At 42.9% G+C, this 17144-nt stretch overlaps 1 protein-coding gene across 2 annotated transcripts in view; it reads left to right on the forward strand.

Moving 5' to 3' along the window:
- tgfbr1b (transforming growth factor, beta receptor 1 b) overlaps positions 1-17144 on the forward strand; it is a 68700-nt gene that overhangs the window by 28071 nt on the left and 23485 nt on the right. For both annotated transcript variants that reach the window (XM_021562716.3, XM_090199631.1), the window contains exon 2: positions 1172-1420. In XM_021562716.3, coding sequence (XP_021418391.1) covers positions 1172-1420 — 249 coding nt within the window. The remainder of the gene's footprint in view (positions 1-1171; positions 1421-17144) is intronic.

Genomic DNA, 17144 nt, shown 5'->3' on the forward strand with positions numbered 1-17144 from the left:
TGACTCCCAGGTGGGGAGTGTGTGAGCCAGGTGCCATAGCGAGCGTGTGTTTATTGGGGAGCTAGGGGCCAAAAGCCACACTGAAGTAGCCTAGTCAGCTATAGATACCCTACCCCCAGACTTGCCAATGGAGCCACCACCACCAACCAGCCTTGTAAGCATAGGAAGGCACCTCGCGTAACGACTGTTCAGTAAATAATTTATCCCGCAATGTCTAGTAGTGGTCTGACGGTTTAGACTGGCCATGCATGCTGTCTGTATGTCTGACCTGGTTCAGCATCTATCTGAATCCCTCAAGTGGTTAGAAAGCTTTGAACTGACAGGCATCCGTGCTGAGTTTAAAGAGCAATTTGTCTGTATCGACAGGTATAAATGAGGGCTGCAAAGTGAGAACAGATTTGAATTCCCAAAGTCTCATTTTGAAGTTGGAACTACTACAGGTCTCAGAGTGATAGGCCTTGGCTGCTCCATCCTGCTCCAAGTTATACCCACTCAGCTATAGCAACACAACCATACCATTATACTAAACCTTTGGCGTAGAGGGAGAAAGAAGTGTAATAATAGAGATGGAAGAGAATAAATAGAGAAAGAAAGAAGTGTAACCATAGTGAGGGAGAGGTAGCCTGGATAGAGAAAGGTTGAGGTTGAAGCAACTTAAACTGACCCAGCTAGGTTCATAGTAAATCTGTAGGTCTAAACCAGCACAAAGCTCTTGGTGTTGTTGTGAGAAGGTGAAAGTCTGGCACGGTCGCTCTTGACGACATCTCACGTTTCATCTGCAAGTGTTCTGGCTGCAAACGGGCTGAGCAGGAAGGAAGCTGACTACGGGGAGGTGAGACTGTGGGTGGTGAGGTGGCTCACATTACCTCAGTGGGCTAGCGTTGTTTTGACGTGTTGTTGACTTGTTGTTTTTGGCTAGTGTAGCAGACTGCATTGAGGATTTTCTGTGCTGCACTGTAACTACTTATTTGTTGCTTTTATGGTAACTGCTACACACACACAGTGAAATTGCGCTCTTGTATTATAGCATGCACTCTGTTCAGTACCTTTTGTGGGGAAGAAAATAAGTGGTAAACTCTCCTTTGTCCTCATGTTCCCTCCCACTCTCTCTTTCTTTCTACCTGAATCTCTATGTTCCCGCTCTCTCCTTTCTCCTCCCACCCTCTTATAGCCTTGCAGTGTTACTGCCAGCGATGTCTCAACTCCACGTGCACCACGGACGGCCTGTGCTTCGTGTCCGTCAGGAAGTCTGGCAGCAGCATCACCGCCGAGAGCAGCATGTGTGTCCCAGAGAACGAGCTAATCCCGCGTGACCGCCCCTTCATCTGCGCACCCTCCACCAAGGACGACACTGGCATCTACCCCATGTGCTGTGCCACCGACTGGTGCAACAAGAACCCCGACCTCAGCGTCTTCCCAGGTCTGTCCCTTGTGTGTGCGTTTGTGTGTGTGTCTCATAAATGCACACAGTAAACTAAGCCCAAGCCTTTGCATTTATAAGGGCTAGACTCTAGGCCTCAGGGTTATTTATACATGGACTGTTCTACTGTACTGTGGAGTACTATCTAGGGTCCTCAAATTCAAATCTGGACCGCAAAGTAGAGCTGGGCGATATGGCAAAAAAAATCCCAAATTGACGTGAAAACAATAACTAGAACGTTAAGTTTCTAACGTTAAAACCTCTTGATACTACCCACCCCGGGTCCGGGAGCGTAATCATCAACTGACACTAATTAGCATAACACAACGGACATAAATATTACTAGAAAATATTCCTATTTTTGAAATCACAAGTGAAATATATTGAAACACAGCTTAGCCTTTTGTTAATCACCAGGTCGTCTCAGATTTTGAAAATATGCTTTACAGCCAAAGCAAGACAAGCATTTGTGTAAGTTTATCGATAGCCTAGCATAGCATTATGACTAGCTAGCAGCAGGCAACCTGGTCACGATAATCAGAAAAGCAATCAAATTAAATCGTTTACCTTTGAGCTTTGGATGTTTTCACTCACAACACTCCCAGTTAGATAGCAAATGTTCCTTTTTTCCAAAAATATTATTTTTGTAGGCGAAATAGCTCCGTTTGTTCTTCACGTTTTGGCTGAGAAACCGAAAAATATTCCAAATTAGCTCCATAATATCGACAGAAACATGGCAAACGTGGTTTATAATCAATCCTCAAGGTGTTTTTCAAATATCTATTCGATAATATATCAACCGGGACTGGTGGCTTCTTAGTAGTATAGAGAGAAACAATGGCCACATTTGTCCTTTACGCACAAAACACTCTGAGAGACGTTAGCTGACCACTGACACAATGTTGACGTTCAGGCTCATTTTTCAAAACAAAAGCTTGAAACTATGTATTGTGCCACTAGACACATTAGGGAAGCCATAGAAAAAGGAATCTGGTTTCTCATTCACTGCTCAATAGGGACGCATAAGAACGCAGAGCTTTCTAAATAAGAGTCCCTTCCTGATTTGGATTTTACTCAGGCTTTCGCCTGCAATATCAGTTCTGTTATACTCACAGACAATATTTTTACAGTTTTGGAAACTTTAGAGTGTTTTCCATCCTAAGCTGTCAATTATATGCATATTCTAGCATCTTGTCCTGACAAAATAGCCGTTTACTTTGGGGACGTTATTTTTCCAAAAATGAAAATAGTGCCCCCTAGATTCAAGAGGTTAATATGCACCATTTTTTTTATATAAACCTTTTTAAAGTTCTATTACTACTAGTTTGATGGTTGTTGCCATCAACTGTCCCATTAACGATCACCCATATTAGCAAACTCATTTAATTTCAAACTTCACATTTCTCTAGTATTTAAGCTACTTATCGTAATGAATGATATCAGAAAAATGCCTATGATAAGTGGCCGGTGTCGATCATTTTCGGCTTATTGTCCCAGCTCTATGCTAGTTCCGCTGCTTTTTTTCCCTTCTTCCCATCCAATCAGGCTGAAGATGGTTTCAAATGGGCCTAGTGTGTTTCCCCTTACTGCGGCAATGAAAATGCTGATTTAAAAATTTAAATTCCTTACTACAGTCCTCCAGCCCAATCACAGGTAGCTCTTTGGATATAGGCAAATCAGCTATTTTCTTTATTATTATTATACAGTAAAAAGTGTGACGTTAAATTCATTGTGTTTTATTGAGTAGAGGTGTGAATACAGGGATGAATAGTAAATGTTGGTATTTCACATGTTTCTGTGCAAAAATATTTGGTCAACTTTTTGGGCTCTCACCAGGTCAAATCAATTTTTATTTGTCACAGGCACCGAATACAACCGGTGTAGTAGTAAACCTTACCGTGAAATGCTTGCAAGCCCTTTACCAACAATGCAGTTTTAAGAAAATAGACTTAAATATTAAGACTTTTATAATAAGTTAAATATTTGCTAAATACGCTAAAGTAAAAAAGAAACTAACTACAAATAACAATAAGAAGCTATATCCAGGGGGTACCTCTACCGAATCAAAATTCACTTTTTTTTAACCAGGTAAGCTAGTTGAGGACAAGTTCTCATTTACAACTGCGACCTGGACAAGATAAAGCAGAGCAGTGCGACACAAACAACAGAGTTACACATGGAATAAACACATGGAATAAACAACCGTACAGTCAATAACACAATAGAAAAAAAGAGTATATACAGTGTGTGCAAATGGCGTGAGGAGGTAGGCAATAAATAGGCCATTATAGCGAAGTAATTACAATTTAGCAAATTAACACTGGAGTGATAAATGAGCAGATGATGTGCCAGTAGAGACACTGGTGTGCAAAAGAACAGAAAAGTAAATAAAAACAATATGGGGATGAGGTAGGTAGATTGGGTTGGCTTTTTACAGATGGACTATGTACAACTGCACCGATTGGTTAGCTGCTCAGATAGCTGATGTTTAAAGTTGGTGAGGGAAATATAAGTCCCCAGCTTCAGTGAATTTTTATTTTTTAATTTTATTTTTTTGGCCATTCGTTCCAGTCACTGGCAGCAGAGAACTGGAAAGAAAGGCAGCCAAAGTAGGTGTTGGCTTTGGGGATCACCAGTGAGAGATACCTGCTGTTATCGTGACCAGTGAGCTGAGATATGGTGGCGCTTTACCTAGCATAGACTTATAGATGACCTGGAGCCAGTGGGTCTGGCGACGATTATGTAGCGAGGGCCAGCCGACTAGAGCATACAGGTCGCAGTGGTGGTGGGTGGTATAAGGGGCTTTGGTAACAAAACGGATGGCACTGTGATAGAATGCATCCAGTTTGCTGAGTAGAGTATTGGAAGCAATTTTTTGGACATTGTTGGGACATTGTTGAAGTCGAGGATTGGTAGGACAGTCAGTTTTACGAGGGTAAGTTTGGCGACGTGAGTGAAGGAGGCTTTGTTGTGAAATAGAAAGCCGATTCTAGATTTTGGATTGGAGATGTTTAATATTTTTAATAATAGTGTCTGGTTTAATAATAGTCTGGAAGGAGAGTTTACGGTCTAGCCAGACACCTAGGTATTTGTAGTTGTCCACATATTCTAGGTCAGAACTGTCCAGGATAGTGATGCTAGCCGGGTGGGCGGGTGCGGGCAGCGAACGGTTGAAAAGAATGCATTTGGTTTTACTAGCGTTTAACTTCTTACGGCTGAAATCCCGTTAACGGGATCGATTTGACAACAGCCAGTGAAAGTGCAGGGCGCCAAATTCAAACAACAGAAATCTCATAATTAAAATTCTTCAAACATTCAAGCATTATACACCATTTTAAAGATAAACTTGTTAATCCCACCACAGCGTCCGATTTCAAAAAGGCTTTACAGTGAAAGCAAACCATATGATTGTTAGGTCAGCACCTAGTCACAGAAAAACCCAGCCATTTTTCCGGCCAAAGAGAGGAATCACAAAAAACAGAAATAGAGAGAAAATTAATCACTAACCTTTGATCTTCATCAGATGACACTCATAGGACTTCATGTTACACAATACATGTATATTTTGTTCGATAAAGTTCATATTTACACCCAAAAATCGCAGTTTACATTGGCGCGTTATGTTCAGTAATGTTTTGCTTCCAAAACATCCGGTGATTTTTGCAAAAAGCACACCAAGCAATAATCTGAGTACAGAGCTCAGAGACCAAAACAAGCCATACAGATACCCGCCATGTTGTGGAGTCAACAGAAGCCAGAAATAGCATTATAAATATTCACTTACCTTTGATCTTCATCAGAATGCACCAGGAATCGCATTTCCACAATAAATGTTTTTGTTCGATTAAGTCCATAATTTATGTCCAAATACCTCCTTTTTGTTCGCGTTTCGTTCACAAATCCCAATTCACAAGGGGCAGGGACTTAGTTCAGACGACAGTTCCATTACATTTTGTAGAAACATGTCAAACGATGTATAGAATCTATCTTTAGGATGTTTTTATCATAAATCTTAAATAATATTCCAACCGGACAATTCCTTTGTCTTTAGAAAGGAAAAGGAACGCAGCTAACTCTCACGGGCGTGCGCGAGACTGCGCTCATTGCCTTCTGCCAGATACCTGATTGAAACAGCTCTTATTCTCTCCCTCTTCACTGTAGAAGCCTGAAACAAGGTTCAAAAGACTGTTGACATCTAGTGGAAGCCTTAAGAAGTGCAATGGGACCAAATTTTCTACTGTATATTGGATAGGCAAAGACTTCAGATTTCCCACTTCCTGGTTGGATTTCTTTCTCAGTTTTTTGCCTGCCATATGAGTTATGTTATACTCACAGACATCATTCAAACAGTTTCAGAAACTTCAGAGTGTTTTCTATGCAAATCTACTAATAATATGCATATCTTAGCTTCTGGGCCTGAGTAGCAGGTAGTTTACTCTGGGCACCGTATTCATCCAAGCTACTCAATACTGCCCCCCAGCCATAAGAAGTTAAGAGCAGTTGTAGACCACGGAAGGAGTGTTGTATAGCATCAACACTCGTTTGGAGGTTAGTTAACAGTGTCCGAAGAAGGGCCAGATATATACAGAATGGTGTCGTCTGCGTAGAGGTGGATCAGGGAATCACCCGCAGCAAGAGCGACATCATTGATATATACAGAGAAAAGAGTCGGCCCGAGAATTGAACCATGTGGTACCCCCATAGAGACTGCCAGAGGTCTGGACAACAGGCCCTCTGATTTGACACACTGGACTCTGTCTGCGAAGTTGTTGGTGAACCAGGCGAGACAGTCATTTGAGAAACCAAGGCTATTGAGTCTGCCGATAAGAATACGGTGATTGACAGAATCAAAAGCCGTGGCCAGGTCGATAAAGATGGCTGCGCAGTACTGTCTTTTAACAATGGCGGTTATCATATCGTTTTGTACCTTGAGCTTGGCTGAGGTGCACTCGTGAACAGCTTGAAAACCGGATTGCACAGCGGAGAAGGTACGGTGGGATTCGAGATGGTCGGTGATCTGTTTATTAACTTGGCTTTCGAAGACTTTAGAGAGGCAGGGCTGGATGGATATAGGTCTATAACAGTTTGGGTCTAGTGTCACCCCCTTTGAAGAGGGGGATGACGGCGGCAGCTTTCCAATCTTTAGGGATCTCGGACGATACGAAAGAGAGGTTGAACAGATTGGTAATAGGGGTTGCAGCAATGGCGGCAGATAATTTTAGAAAGAGATGGTCCAGATTGTCTAGCCCAGCAGATTTGTACTGGTCCAGGTTTTGCAGCTCTTTCAGAACATCTGCTATCTGGACTTGGGTGAAGGAGAAGCTGGGGAGGCTTGGGCAAGTAGCTGCGGGGGGGCAGGGGGCTGTTGGCCGGGGTTGGAGTAGCCAGGAGGGAAGCATGGCCAGCCATAGAGAAATGCTTATTGAAATTTTCGATGCTCATGGATTTATCGGTGTTGACCTTGTTACCTAGCCTCAGTGCAGTGGGCAGCTGGGAGACGGTGCTCTTGTTCTCCATGGACTTTAGTGTCCCAAAACGTTTTGGAGATCGAGCTACCGGATGCAAATTTCTGTTTGAAAATGCTAGCCTTTGCTTTCTTGACTGACTGCGTGTATTGGTTCCTGACTTCCCTGAATAGTTGCATGTCGCGGGGGCTATTCGATGCTATTGCAGTCCGCTACAGGATATTTTTGTGCTGGTCAAGGGCAGTCAGGTCTGGAGTGAACCAAGGGCTCTATCTGTTCCTGGTTCTACATTTTATGAAATGCTTATTTAAGATGGTGATGAAATTACTTTTAAAGAGCGACCAGGCATCCTCAACTGACGGGATGAGGTCATTATCCTTCCAGGTCGATTAGAAAGGCCTGCTCGCAGAAGTGTTATAGGGAGCGTTTGATAGTGAAGAGGGGTGGTCTTTGGCCGCAGACCCATAGCTGATGCAGACAATGAGGCAGTGATCGCTGAGATCCTGGTTGAAAACAGCAGTGTATTTGGAGGACAAGTTGGTCAGGATAATATCTATGAGGGTGCCCATGTTTACGGATTTAGGGTTGTACCTGGTAGATTCCTTGATGATTTTGTGTGCGATTGAGGGCATCTAGCTTAGATTGTAGGACGGCCGGGGTGTTAAGCATATCCCAGTTTAGGTCACCTAACAGTATGAACTCTGAAGATAGATGGGGGGCAATCAATTCACATATGGTGTCCAGGGCACAGCTGGGAGCATGAGGGGGGCTGTATCAAGCGGCAACAGTGAGACTTATTTCTGGAGGGATTATTTTTAACATTAGATGCTCGAACTGTTTGGGCATAGACCTGGAAAGTATGACAGCTTGCAAAGTTCTATCTCTGCAGTAGATTGCAACTCCACCCCTTTGGCAGTTTTATCTTGATGGAAAATGTTGTAGTTGGGTATGGAAATCTCAGAATTTTTGATGGCCTTCCTAAACCAGGATTCAGACACGGCAAGGACATCAGGGTTGGTGGAGTGTGCTAAAGCAGTAAGTAAAACAAACTTAGGGCTGAGGCTTCTGATGTTAACATGCATGAAACCAAGGCTTTTTCGATTACAGAAGTCAACAAATGAGAGTGCCTGGGGACACGCAGGGCCTGGGTTAACCTCCACATCACCCAAGGAACAGAGGGAGTAGTTTGATGAGGGTACAGCTAAAGGCTATCAAAACTGGTCGTCTATTGCGTTGGGGACAGAGAATAAAAGGAGCAGATTTCTGTGCGTGGTAGATTAGATTCAGGGCATAATGTGCAGATGGGTATGGTGGGGTGCGGGTACAGTGGAGGTAAGCCCAGGCACTGAGTGATAAGAGGTTGCATCTCTGGACGTGCTGGTTATTCTGGGTGAGATCACCGCATGTGTGGTGGGTGGGAGAAAGCAGGAATCTGAGGCATGTAGAGTGGGACTAGGGGCTCTGCTGTAAACTAAAACAATGATAAACAACAGTATACAAGGTATATTGACATTTGAGAGAGACAAAGTGAGGCATAAAGCAATCACAGGTGTTGATTGGGAGAGCTGGGTAAGACAACAGCTAATCAGCTAAGACCACAACAACAGGTAAAATGGCGATGAATGGGCAGAGAGGGTTGGTTAACTACACACAGAGCCTGAGTTTGGGGCTAGGGCCGACAGATAAGCAAAAATAAAAATAAACAGAGTCGATGCAAATAGTCTGGGTAGCCATTTTATAAATTGTTCAGCAGTCTTGTGGCTTGGGGGTAGAAACTATTAATGAGCCTTTTGAATCCAGACTTGTTGCTCCGGTACTACTTGTTCTCTCTGCTACTGCACGGCAGTCTATGACTTGGGCTGCTGGAGTCTTTGACAATTTTTAGGGTTTTCCTTTGACACCCCCTGTTATGGAGGTCTTGGATGGCAGGAAGCTTGGCCCCAGTGATATACTGGGCCGTAAGCACTACCCTCTAGCGCCTTAACTTCTCTAGGGTAGGTGACAGCATTCGTAATTTTGGATGAAAAGAATGCCCAAATTAAACTGCCTTTTACTCAGGCCCAGAAGATAGGATATGCATATAATTAGTAGATTTGGATAGAAAACACTAAAGTTTCCAACATTTTTTAAATAATGTATGTGAGTATAACAGAACTGATTTGGCAGGTGAAAATCCTACTTCCTGAATGGATTTCTCAGGTTATCTTTTTTTTGTTTTCTATTCAATGCCATTACAGTATCCATTGACTTAGGACTCGCAGTTCCTATGCCTTCCACTAGATGTCAACACTCTTTATAAATGGTTTCAGGCTTGTATTCTGAAAAATTAGGGAGTAAGAGCAGTCAGAATGAGTGGACCCTGCCGTGTCACAGAGCTTTTTCATGCGCACGACCGAGAGAGTGCCTTTCTTGTTTACCTTTTATATTGACAACGTTATTGTCCGGTTGAAATATTATCGACTATTTAGGCCAAAAACATCCTGAGGATTGAATATAAACATCGTTTGACATGTTTCTAGGAACTTTACGGATACAATTTGGATTTTTTTTGTCTGCCTGTTGTGACTGCGTTTGAGCCTGTGGATTACTGAAGAAAACGCGCAAGGTTTTCAGATAATATGAGACTTTATTGAACAAAATGAACATTTATTGAATAAATGTCTTCTGAGTGCAAACATATGAAGATCATATGAAGATCATCAAAGGTTTTATCTCTATTTCTGACTTGTGTAACTCTTCTACTTGGCTGGTTACTGTTTGTAATGATTTGTCTGCTGGGCTATGTTCTCAAATAATTGTAAGTTATGTTTTTTAAATGTGACACCGTGGTTGGATTCACAAGAAGTTCATCTTTAATCCTATGTAAAATAGTTGAATCTTTTCTGAATTTTTATGAGTTTTTCTGTATTTGAATTTGGAGCTCTGCAATCTCACTGGATGTTGGCCAGGTGGGACGCTAGCATCCCACATACCCTAGAGGGGTTTGATCGGCTGCAGAGCAGTTCACATACCAGGCGGTGATGCAAACAGTCAGGATGATTTCAACGGTGCAGCTATAGAACGTTTTGAGGATCTGGGGACCATGCCAAAGCTTTTCAGTCTCCTGGGGGGGGGGGGAATAGTCGATGTCGTGCCCTCTTCAAGAATGTCTTGGTGTGTTTGGACACCAAGGAACTTAAAGCTATCAATCCCCTCCACTACAGCCCTGTCTATGTGAATGGGGGTGTGCTCGGCACCTCCTTTTCCTGTAGTCCACGATCATCTCCATTGTTTTGCTCACGTTGAGGGAGAGGTTGTTGTCCAGGCACCACACTGCAAGGTCTCTGACCACCTCCCTATAGGCTGTCTCATCGTTGTCGGTGATCAGGCCTACCAACGTTGTGGCAAACTAACGATGGTGTTGGAGTCGTGCCTGGCCATGCAGCTGTGGGTGAACAGGGAGTACAGGAGGGGACTAAGCACTCACCCCTGAGGGGCCCATATGTTGAGGATCACTGTGGCAGGTTTGTTGTTGCCTACTCTTTTGTACCGGGGTTGCGGCCCATCAAAGTCCAGGATACAGTTGCAGAGGGAGGTGTTTAGTCCCAGGGCCCCAGAGTCCTTAGCTTCCTTAAGTGATTTCAATTAATAGTTTCTACCCCATTCTGATTTGTTAAATTCAACTTCAACCAAACAAATTTAAGCACTTCTATCATTTCTGCATTTCCTGCACCCAATTGTGGAAAAAGTACCCAATTGTCATACTTGAGTAACAGTAAAGATACGTTAATAGAAAATGGCTCAAGTAAAAGTGAAGGTCACCCAGTAGAATACTACTTGAGTAAGTCTAAAAGTATTTGGTTTTAAATATACTTAAATATCAGAAATAAATTTACTTAAGTATCAAAATAATTTCAAATTCCTTATATTAAGCAAACCAGATGGCACCATTTTTAAAATTGTATTTACGGATAGCCAGGGGCACACTCCAACACTCAGACCTAATGTACAAACAAAGCATTTGTGTTTTAGTGCGTCCTCCATGTCAGAGGCAGTTGTTGACCAGGGATGTTCTCTTGACAAGTGTGTGAGTTGGACCGTTTTCCTGTCTGAAGCATTCAAAATGTAATGAGTACTTTTAGGTGTCAGGAAAAATGTATGGAGTAAAAAGTGCAGTATTTTCTGTAGGACTGTAGTGAAGTAAAAGTTGTAAAAAAAGAAGTAGTAAAGTACAGACCCCCAAAAAACCAATTTAACTCTTACTTGAAAGTATTTTTACTTTACACCACGGCCCAGTTGAGAATTTCCACACTGTCACGTAGGGCTGCGTGATATGAACAAATAATCTAGGACTTATTTTTAACCAAATATTGCCATTTTGATTTGACTTGCGGATTAGAGCAAAACTGTTGGAATCATGGATATAGAATTACCTAATTCTATAGTTAGAATATAATAGTGGGTACTTTGAATACAGTGTTTGAGATGACGACAAATTAAAATGCCAGGGAGGAGTTATTGTGACAGGGTAGGAACTAAAAGCGTTTAAGTGTTTCCTAGGGGACCTTATAACATTCAATGTAGCCAAATGTGTTTTTATCTTAGCTACTTCATGTGATACTGTTGGACAAACAACATGTTGATTTAGGTCTACACCATCACTGGTAATATCAGGCTGTATTAGCCTGCTACGTTTGCTCTTACTCAGTACATTTATTAGCTAGCTAGCTATTAGCATTAGAGGCTAATGGGGGACGGCAGGTAGCCTAGTGGTTAGAGCATTGGGACAGTAACCGAAAGGTTGCTAAGATCGAATCCCCGAGCTGACAAGGTAAAAATATCATTCTGCCCCTGAACAAGGCAGTTAACCCACTTTTCCTAGGCCGTCATTGTAAATAAGAATGTGTTGTTATCCTCTCTGGGGTAGGTGGGACGCTTACGTCCCACATGGCCAATAGCCAGGGAAAATGCAGAACTCCAAATTGAAATACATTTCTATAAAAATCAAACTTTCATTAAATTACACATGCAGGAGAGCAAATTAAAGCTACACTCGTTGTGAATACAGCCAACATGTCATATTTCAAAAAGGCTTTTCGGCGAAAGCATAAGATGCTATTATCTGATGATGGCACAACAGTAAACAATGAGAGAGTAGCATATTTCAACTCTGCAGGCGCGACACAAAACGCAGAAATAAAATATAAATCACGCCTTACCTTTGACGAGCTTCTTTTGTTGGCACTCCTATATGTCACATAAACATCACAAATGGTCCTTTTTGTTCGATTAATTCCGTCGAGATATATAGATATATATTTATTTATTTATTTATTTATTTGATCCAGAAAAACACAGCTTCCAACTTACGCAACGTCGCTACGAAATATCTCAAAAGTTACCTGTAAACTTTGCGGCGAGAGATGACTCAAGTAGTGAAGTAAACTATAAAAATTGGCATTACGCATGGCGTATCACATTTAACAAACCAAACATTGACATACCGGTATAGAAGGTCAATTTTAAAAACCCAAACCGGTCCCTGCACCAAAACCGGTATATCATTAAAATACGGTATACTGCCCAGCCCTATCTCACATAAGTGTTCCTTTTATCCAAGTGGGAAAGGGCAGTGTGGAGTGCAATTGAGGTTGCTTCATCTGTTGGGATGGTATGCAAATAGGAGTGGGTCTAGGGTTTCCGGGATAATGGTGTTGATGTGAGCCATGACCAGCCTTTCAAAGCACTTAATGGCTACATAAGTGAGTGCTATGGGGTGGTAGTCATTTAGACAGGATACCTTGGCATTCTTGGCCACTGGTGGTCTGCTTGAAGCATGTAGGTATTACAGACTCAGTCAGGGAGAGGTTGAAAATGTTAGTGATTACACTTACACTTCTCTTCTGGTTGCACATTTATAATATGCTGGGAGAGCCGCTTCTGGATGACCCTTTTCTTGCATGCTTATGGCCTTAAATAGCCTGTTGAGTGTGGTCTTACTGCCAGCATCGGATGGTGGTGGTAAATAAGAGTACGAATAATATAGATAGTGGTGTCTACAGCTTATCATGAGGTTACTTGTACATCGGCAAAACCTTGATTAATTTAATATTAGAGATCGCGCACCAGCTGCTATTGACAAATAGACACAGACCACCACCCCTCGGCTTACCGGAGGTAGCTTTTCTTTTGTGCCGATGCATGGAAAACTATATTATCCATGGCGTCGTTCAGCCACGACTCGGTGAAACATAAGATCTTACGGTTTTTAATGTCCCGTTTGTAGGATAGTCTAGAACGGAGCTCTTACGGTTTATTCTCTAGTGATTGCACGTTAGCCAATAGGATGGATGGTAGAGGCGGATTAACCACTTGCTGACGAAGTCTCACAAGGCACCCGAATCTGCGGCCTCTGTATCGCCCTCTGCTCTTCAAGTGAATTATGGGAATTTGGGCCTGGTCCTGAAGCAGCAGTAAATCCTTTGTTTTAGGAAAAACATCTTTGTCCAGTTCGAGATTAATAATCGCTGTTCTGATATCCAGGAGCTTGTTTTGGTCATAAGAGACGGTAGCAGAAACATTATGTACAAAATAAGTTACAAAAATGTGGGGGAAAATTACTCAAAATGGAGCATTTGGTTAGGAGCCTGTAAAACGGCAGCCATCCCCTCTGGCGCAATTATTTACAGTTTGCTTCCCTGTTTTAAATATTCCAGTCCACAAGGTGGCTGTAGCTTATTTGGATTGTCCCTGTTGTCGCAAATGTAAGCTTACTAGCAAGCTGCGCTAATTTTGTTGCTAGGTTTTCTTTGGTCTCTGGGTAGAAAACTCTAGCTAGCTCAGCCAGCCTTTGGCTAGGCCTTCAGAAGCTGGACAGAAGGCCTCTTCCATTCAACTGTATTAAAGCAGATTTTTAGAGCGACAGGTTCATTCCACTATCACATTTTGACTTGCAATGGGTGTGATTATTTTTTTTTTAAGTGACTAGACACCTCACTACTGAGAGCGGAAGAGCTAATGAATTCATATCACAGAACAGGAGGCTGATAAGCAGCTAATACAGGTGGCGGCAATACACCTAATAGGTTGTTGTCTTCCATAATACCTTGAAGAGAGCGCAAGAGAAAATAATCAGTAAGCGGTAGTTTTCCAACACTAATGCAAGTAACGGTAGCTAGTTTCTTTTGTAGTAGTGTGACAATGGTGACGGCGGCTGCAGCAGCTGCGGCTGTTTTGATATCTCAAAGTGCTGTACAGAAACCCAGCCTAAAACCCCAAACGGCAAGCAGTGCAGGTGTTGAAGCATGTTGGCTAGGAAAAACTCCCTAGAAAGGCCATAACCTAGGAAGAAACTTAGAGAGGAACCAGGCTATGAGGGGTGGTCAGTCCTCTTCTGGCTGTGCCATGTGGAGATTATAACAGAACATGGCCAAGATGTTCAAATGTTCATAAATGACCAGCATGGTCAAATAATAGGTCTGGGACAGGTAGCATGTCCGGTGAACAGGTCAGGATTCCATAGCCGCAGGCAGAACAGTTGAAACTGGAGCAGCAGCACGGCCAGTTGGACTGGGGACAGCAAGGAGTCATCATGTCAGGTAGTCCTGAGGCATGGTCCTAGGGCTCAGGTCCTCAGAGGGAGAGAGAAAGAAAGAATTAGCGAGAGCATACTTAAATTCGTTTACAAATTATATTATTGTTTTTTGTTGCAGAGTGCTTGCAGAGTGCTTGCAGAGTGCTTGCAGAGTGCTTGCAGAGTGCTTGCAGAGTGCTTGCTGTTAGCTATCTCTTTAAAAAGAATGACTTTGAAACATTTTTGCATTTAAACTTTAGATCACCAGGTACTGTGAGGAACGTGATAAAATACACTGCTCAAAAAAATAAAGGGAACACTTAAACAACACAATGTAACTCCAAGTCAATCACACTTCTGTGAAATCAAACTGTCCACTTAGGAAGCAACACTGATTGACAATACATTTCACATGCTGTTGTGCAAATGGAATAGACAACAGGTGGAAATTATAGGCAATTAGCAAGACACCCCCAATTAATGAGTGGTTCTGCAGGTGGTGACCAAAGACCACTTCTCAGTTCCTATGCTTCCTGGCTGATGTTTTGGTCACTTTTGAATGCTGGCGGTGCTTTCACTCTAGTGGTAGCATGAGACGGAGTCTACAACCCACATAAGTGGCTCAGGTAGTGCAGCTCATCCAGGATGGAACATCAATGCGAGCTGTGGCAAGAAGGTTTGCTGTGTCTGTCAGCGTAATGTCCAGAGCATGGAGGCGCTATCAGGAGACAGGCCAGTACATCAGGAGACGTGGAGGAGGCCGTAGGAGGGCAACAACCCAGCAGCAGGACCGCTACCTCCGCCTTTGTGCAAGGAGGAGCAGGAGGAGCACTGCTAGAGCCCTGCAAAATTACCTTCAGCAGGCCACAAATGTGCATGTGCCTGCTCAAACGGTCAGAAACAGACTCCATGAGGGTGGTATGAGGGCCCGAAGTCCACAGGTGGGGGTTGTGCTTACAGCCCAACACCGTGCAGGACTTTTGGCATTTGCCAGAGAACACCAAGATTGGCAAATTCGCCACTGGCGCCCTGTGCTCTTCACAGATGAAAGCAGTTTCACACTGAGCACATGTGGCAGAGTCTGGAGACGCTGTGGAGAACGTTCTGCTGCCTGCAACATCCTCCAGCATGACCGGTTTGGGGTGGCATTTCTTTGGGGGGGCCACACAGCCCTCCATGTGCTCGCCAGAGGTAGCCTGACTGCCATTAGGTACCGAGATGAGATCCTCAGACCCCTTGTGAGACCATATGCTGGTGCGGTTGGCCCTAGGTTCCTCCTAATGCAAGACAATGCTAGACCTCATGTGGCTGGAGTGTGTCAGCAGTTCCTGCAAAAGGAAGGCATTGATGCTATGGACTGGCCTGCCTGTTCCCCATCCAATTGAGCACATCTGGGACATCATGTCTCGCTCCATCCACCAACGCCACGTTGCACCACAGACTGTCCAGGAGTTGGCGGATGCTTTAGTCCAGGTCTGGGAGGAGATCATCCGCCGCCACATCAGGAGCATGCCCAGGCGTTGTAGGGAGGTCATACAGGCACGTGGAGGCCACACTGAGCCTCATTTTGACTTGTTTTAAGGACATTACATCAAAGTTGGATCAGCCTGTAGTGTGGTTTTCCACTTTAATTTTGAGTGTGACTCCAAATCCAGACCTGATAATTTTTTTTCTTTATTTCACCTTTATTTAACTAGACAAGTCAGTTAAGAACAAATTCTTATTTTCAATGACAGCCTAGGAACAGTGGGTTAACTGCCTGTTCAGGGGCAGAATAACAGATTTGTACCTTGTCAGCTCGGGGATTTGAACTTGCAACCTTTCGGTTACTAGTCCAACACTCTAACCACTAGGCTACCCTGCCGATTTCCATTGATCATTTTTGTGTGATTTTGTTGTCAGCACATTCAACTATGTAAAGACAAAAGTATTTAATATGAATATTTCATTCATTCAGATCTAGGATGTGTTTATTTTAGTGTTCCCTTTATTTTTTTGAGCAGTGTATATTTGCAATGGTTGATGACACACAAACTACTGTGACAACACCTCACAGACAGGTTTGGTTTGCAGACCTTGTGAACAGCAGCCATAATACTTGTGGACGTTCTCCCTTCACTAAATGATAGTTTAACAAATGGATCTTCTATCATTTTTATTTTTGTTACAGGTTTGTAATAAGGAAAATGATGCACACGCTTCAATATGGCAGAAGTCTGTGTGTTGTGATTTTGGATGGTGAGATGGCTAGCAACAATGACTAAAAGCTGCCAAGTGGGGAATCGTAGGTGGCTCGTTTCAGCTAACTTTATCTTGTACTTGATAACATGTCTGGTTTTAACTGTTGCATCTATGCTAATATGGTAAAAGTTCAGTAGCTAGCTAATCATCAACTGTAAAAATGTATTTGAAAGACAAGTGCACATTTTGTTTTCAGTAAACACTGGAGACTACATTTTATTTACATGTTGTCAGCAATCTAAGCCAACTCTGTCTGTTTTCCCCCATACTTCCGCACATGTTGGTTTTGATGCGAAACAACCAACCTGACTATGGGATAATGGAGAGTGAATGTAATTATTTCTTCATCTTGCTAGATGGCGTGGCAAAGCATTTAGTGTTGTGTGCATTGTGCCTCATTTGTTTCATATGACATGTGTATAACTTCCTGGCTCAGTTAGCTAGCTTGCACATTATTACCTCTTGG

Source organism: Oncorhynchus mykiss, chromosome 15, assembly GCF_057628025.1.
Source record: "Oncorhynchus mykiss isolate SJ-2025 chromosome 15, ASM5762802v1, whole genome shotgun sequence".
NCBI classification, from domain to species: Eukaryota; Metazoa; Chordata; class Actinopteri; order Salmoniformes; family Salmonidae; genus Oncorhynchus; species Oncorhynchus mykiss.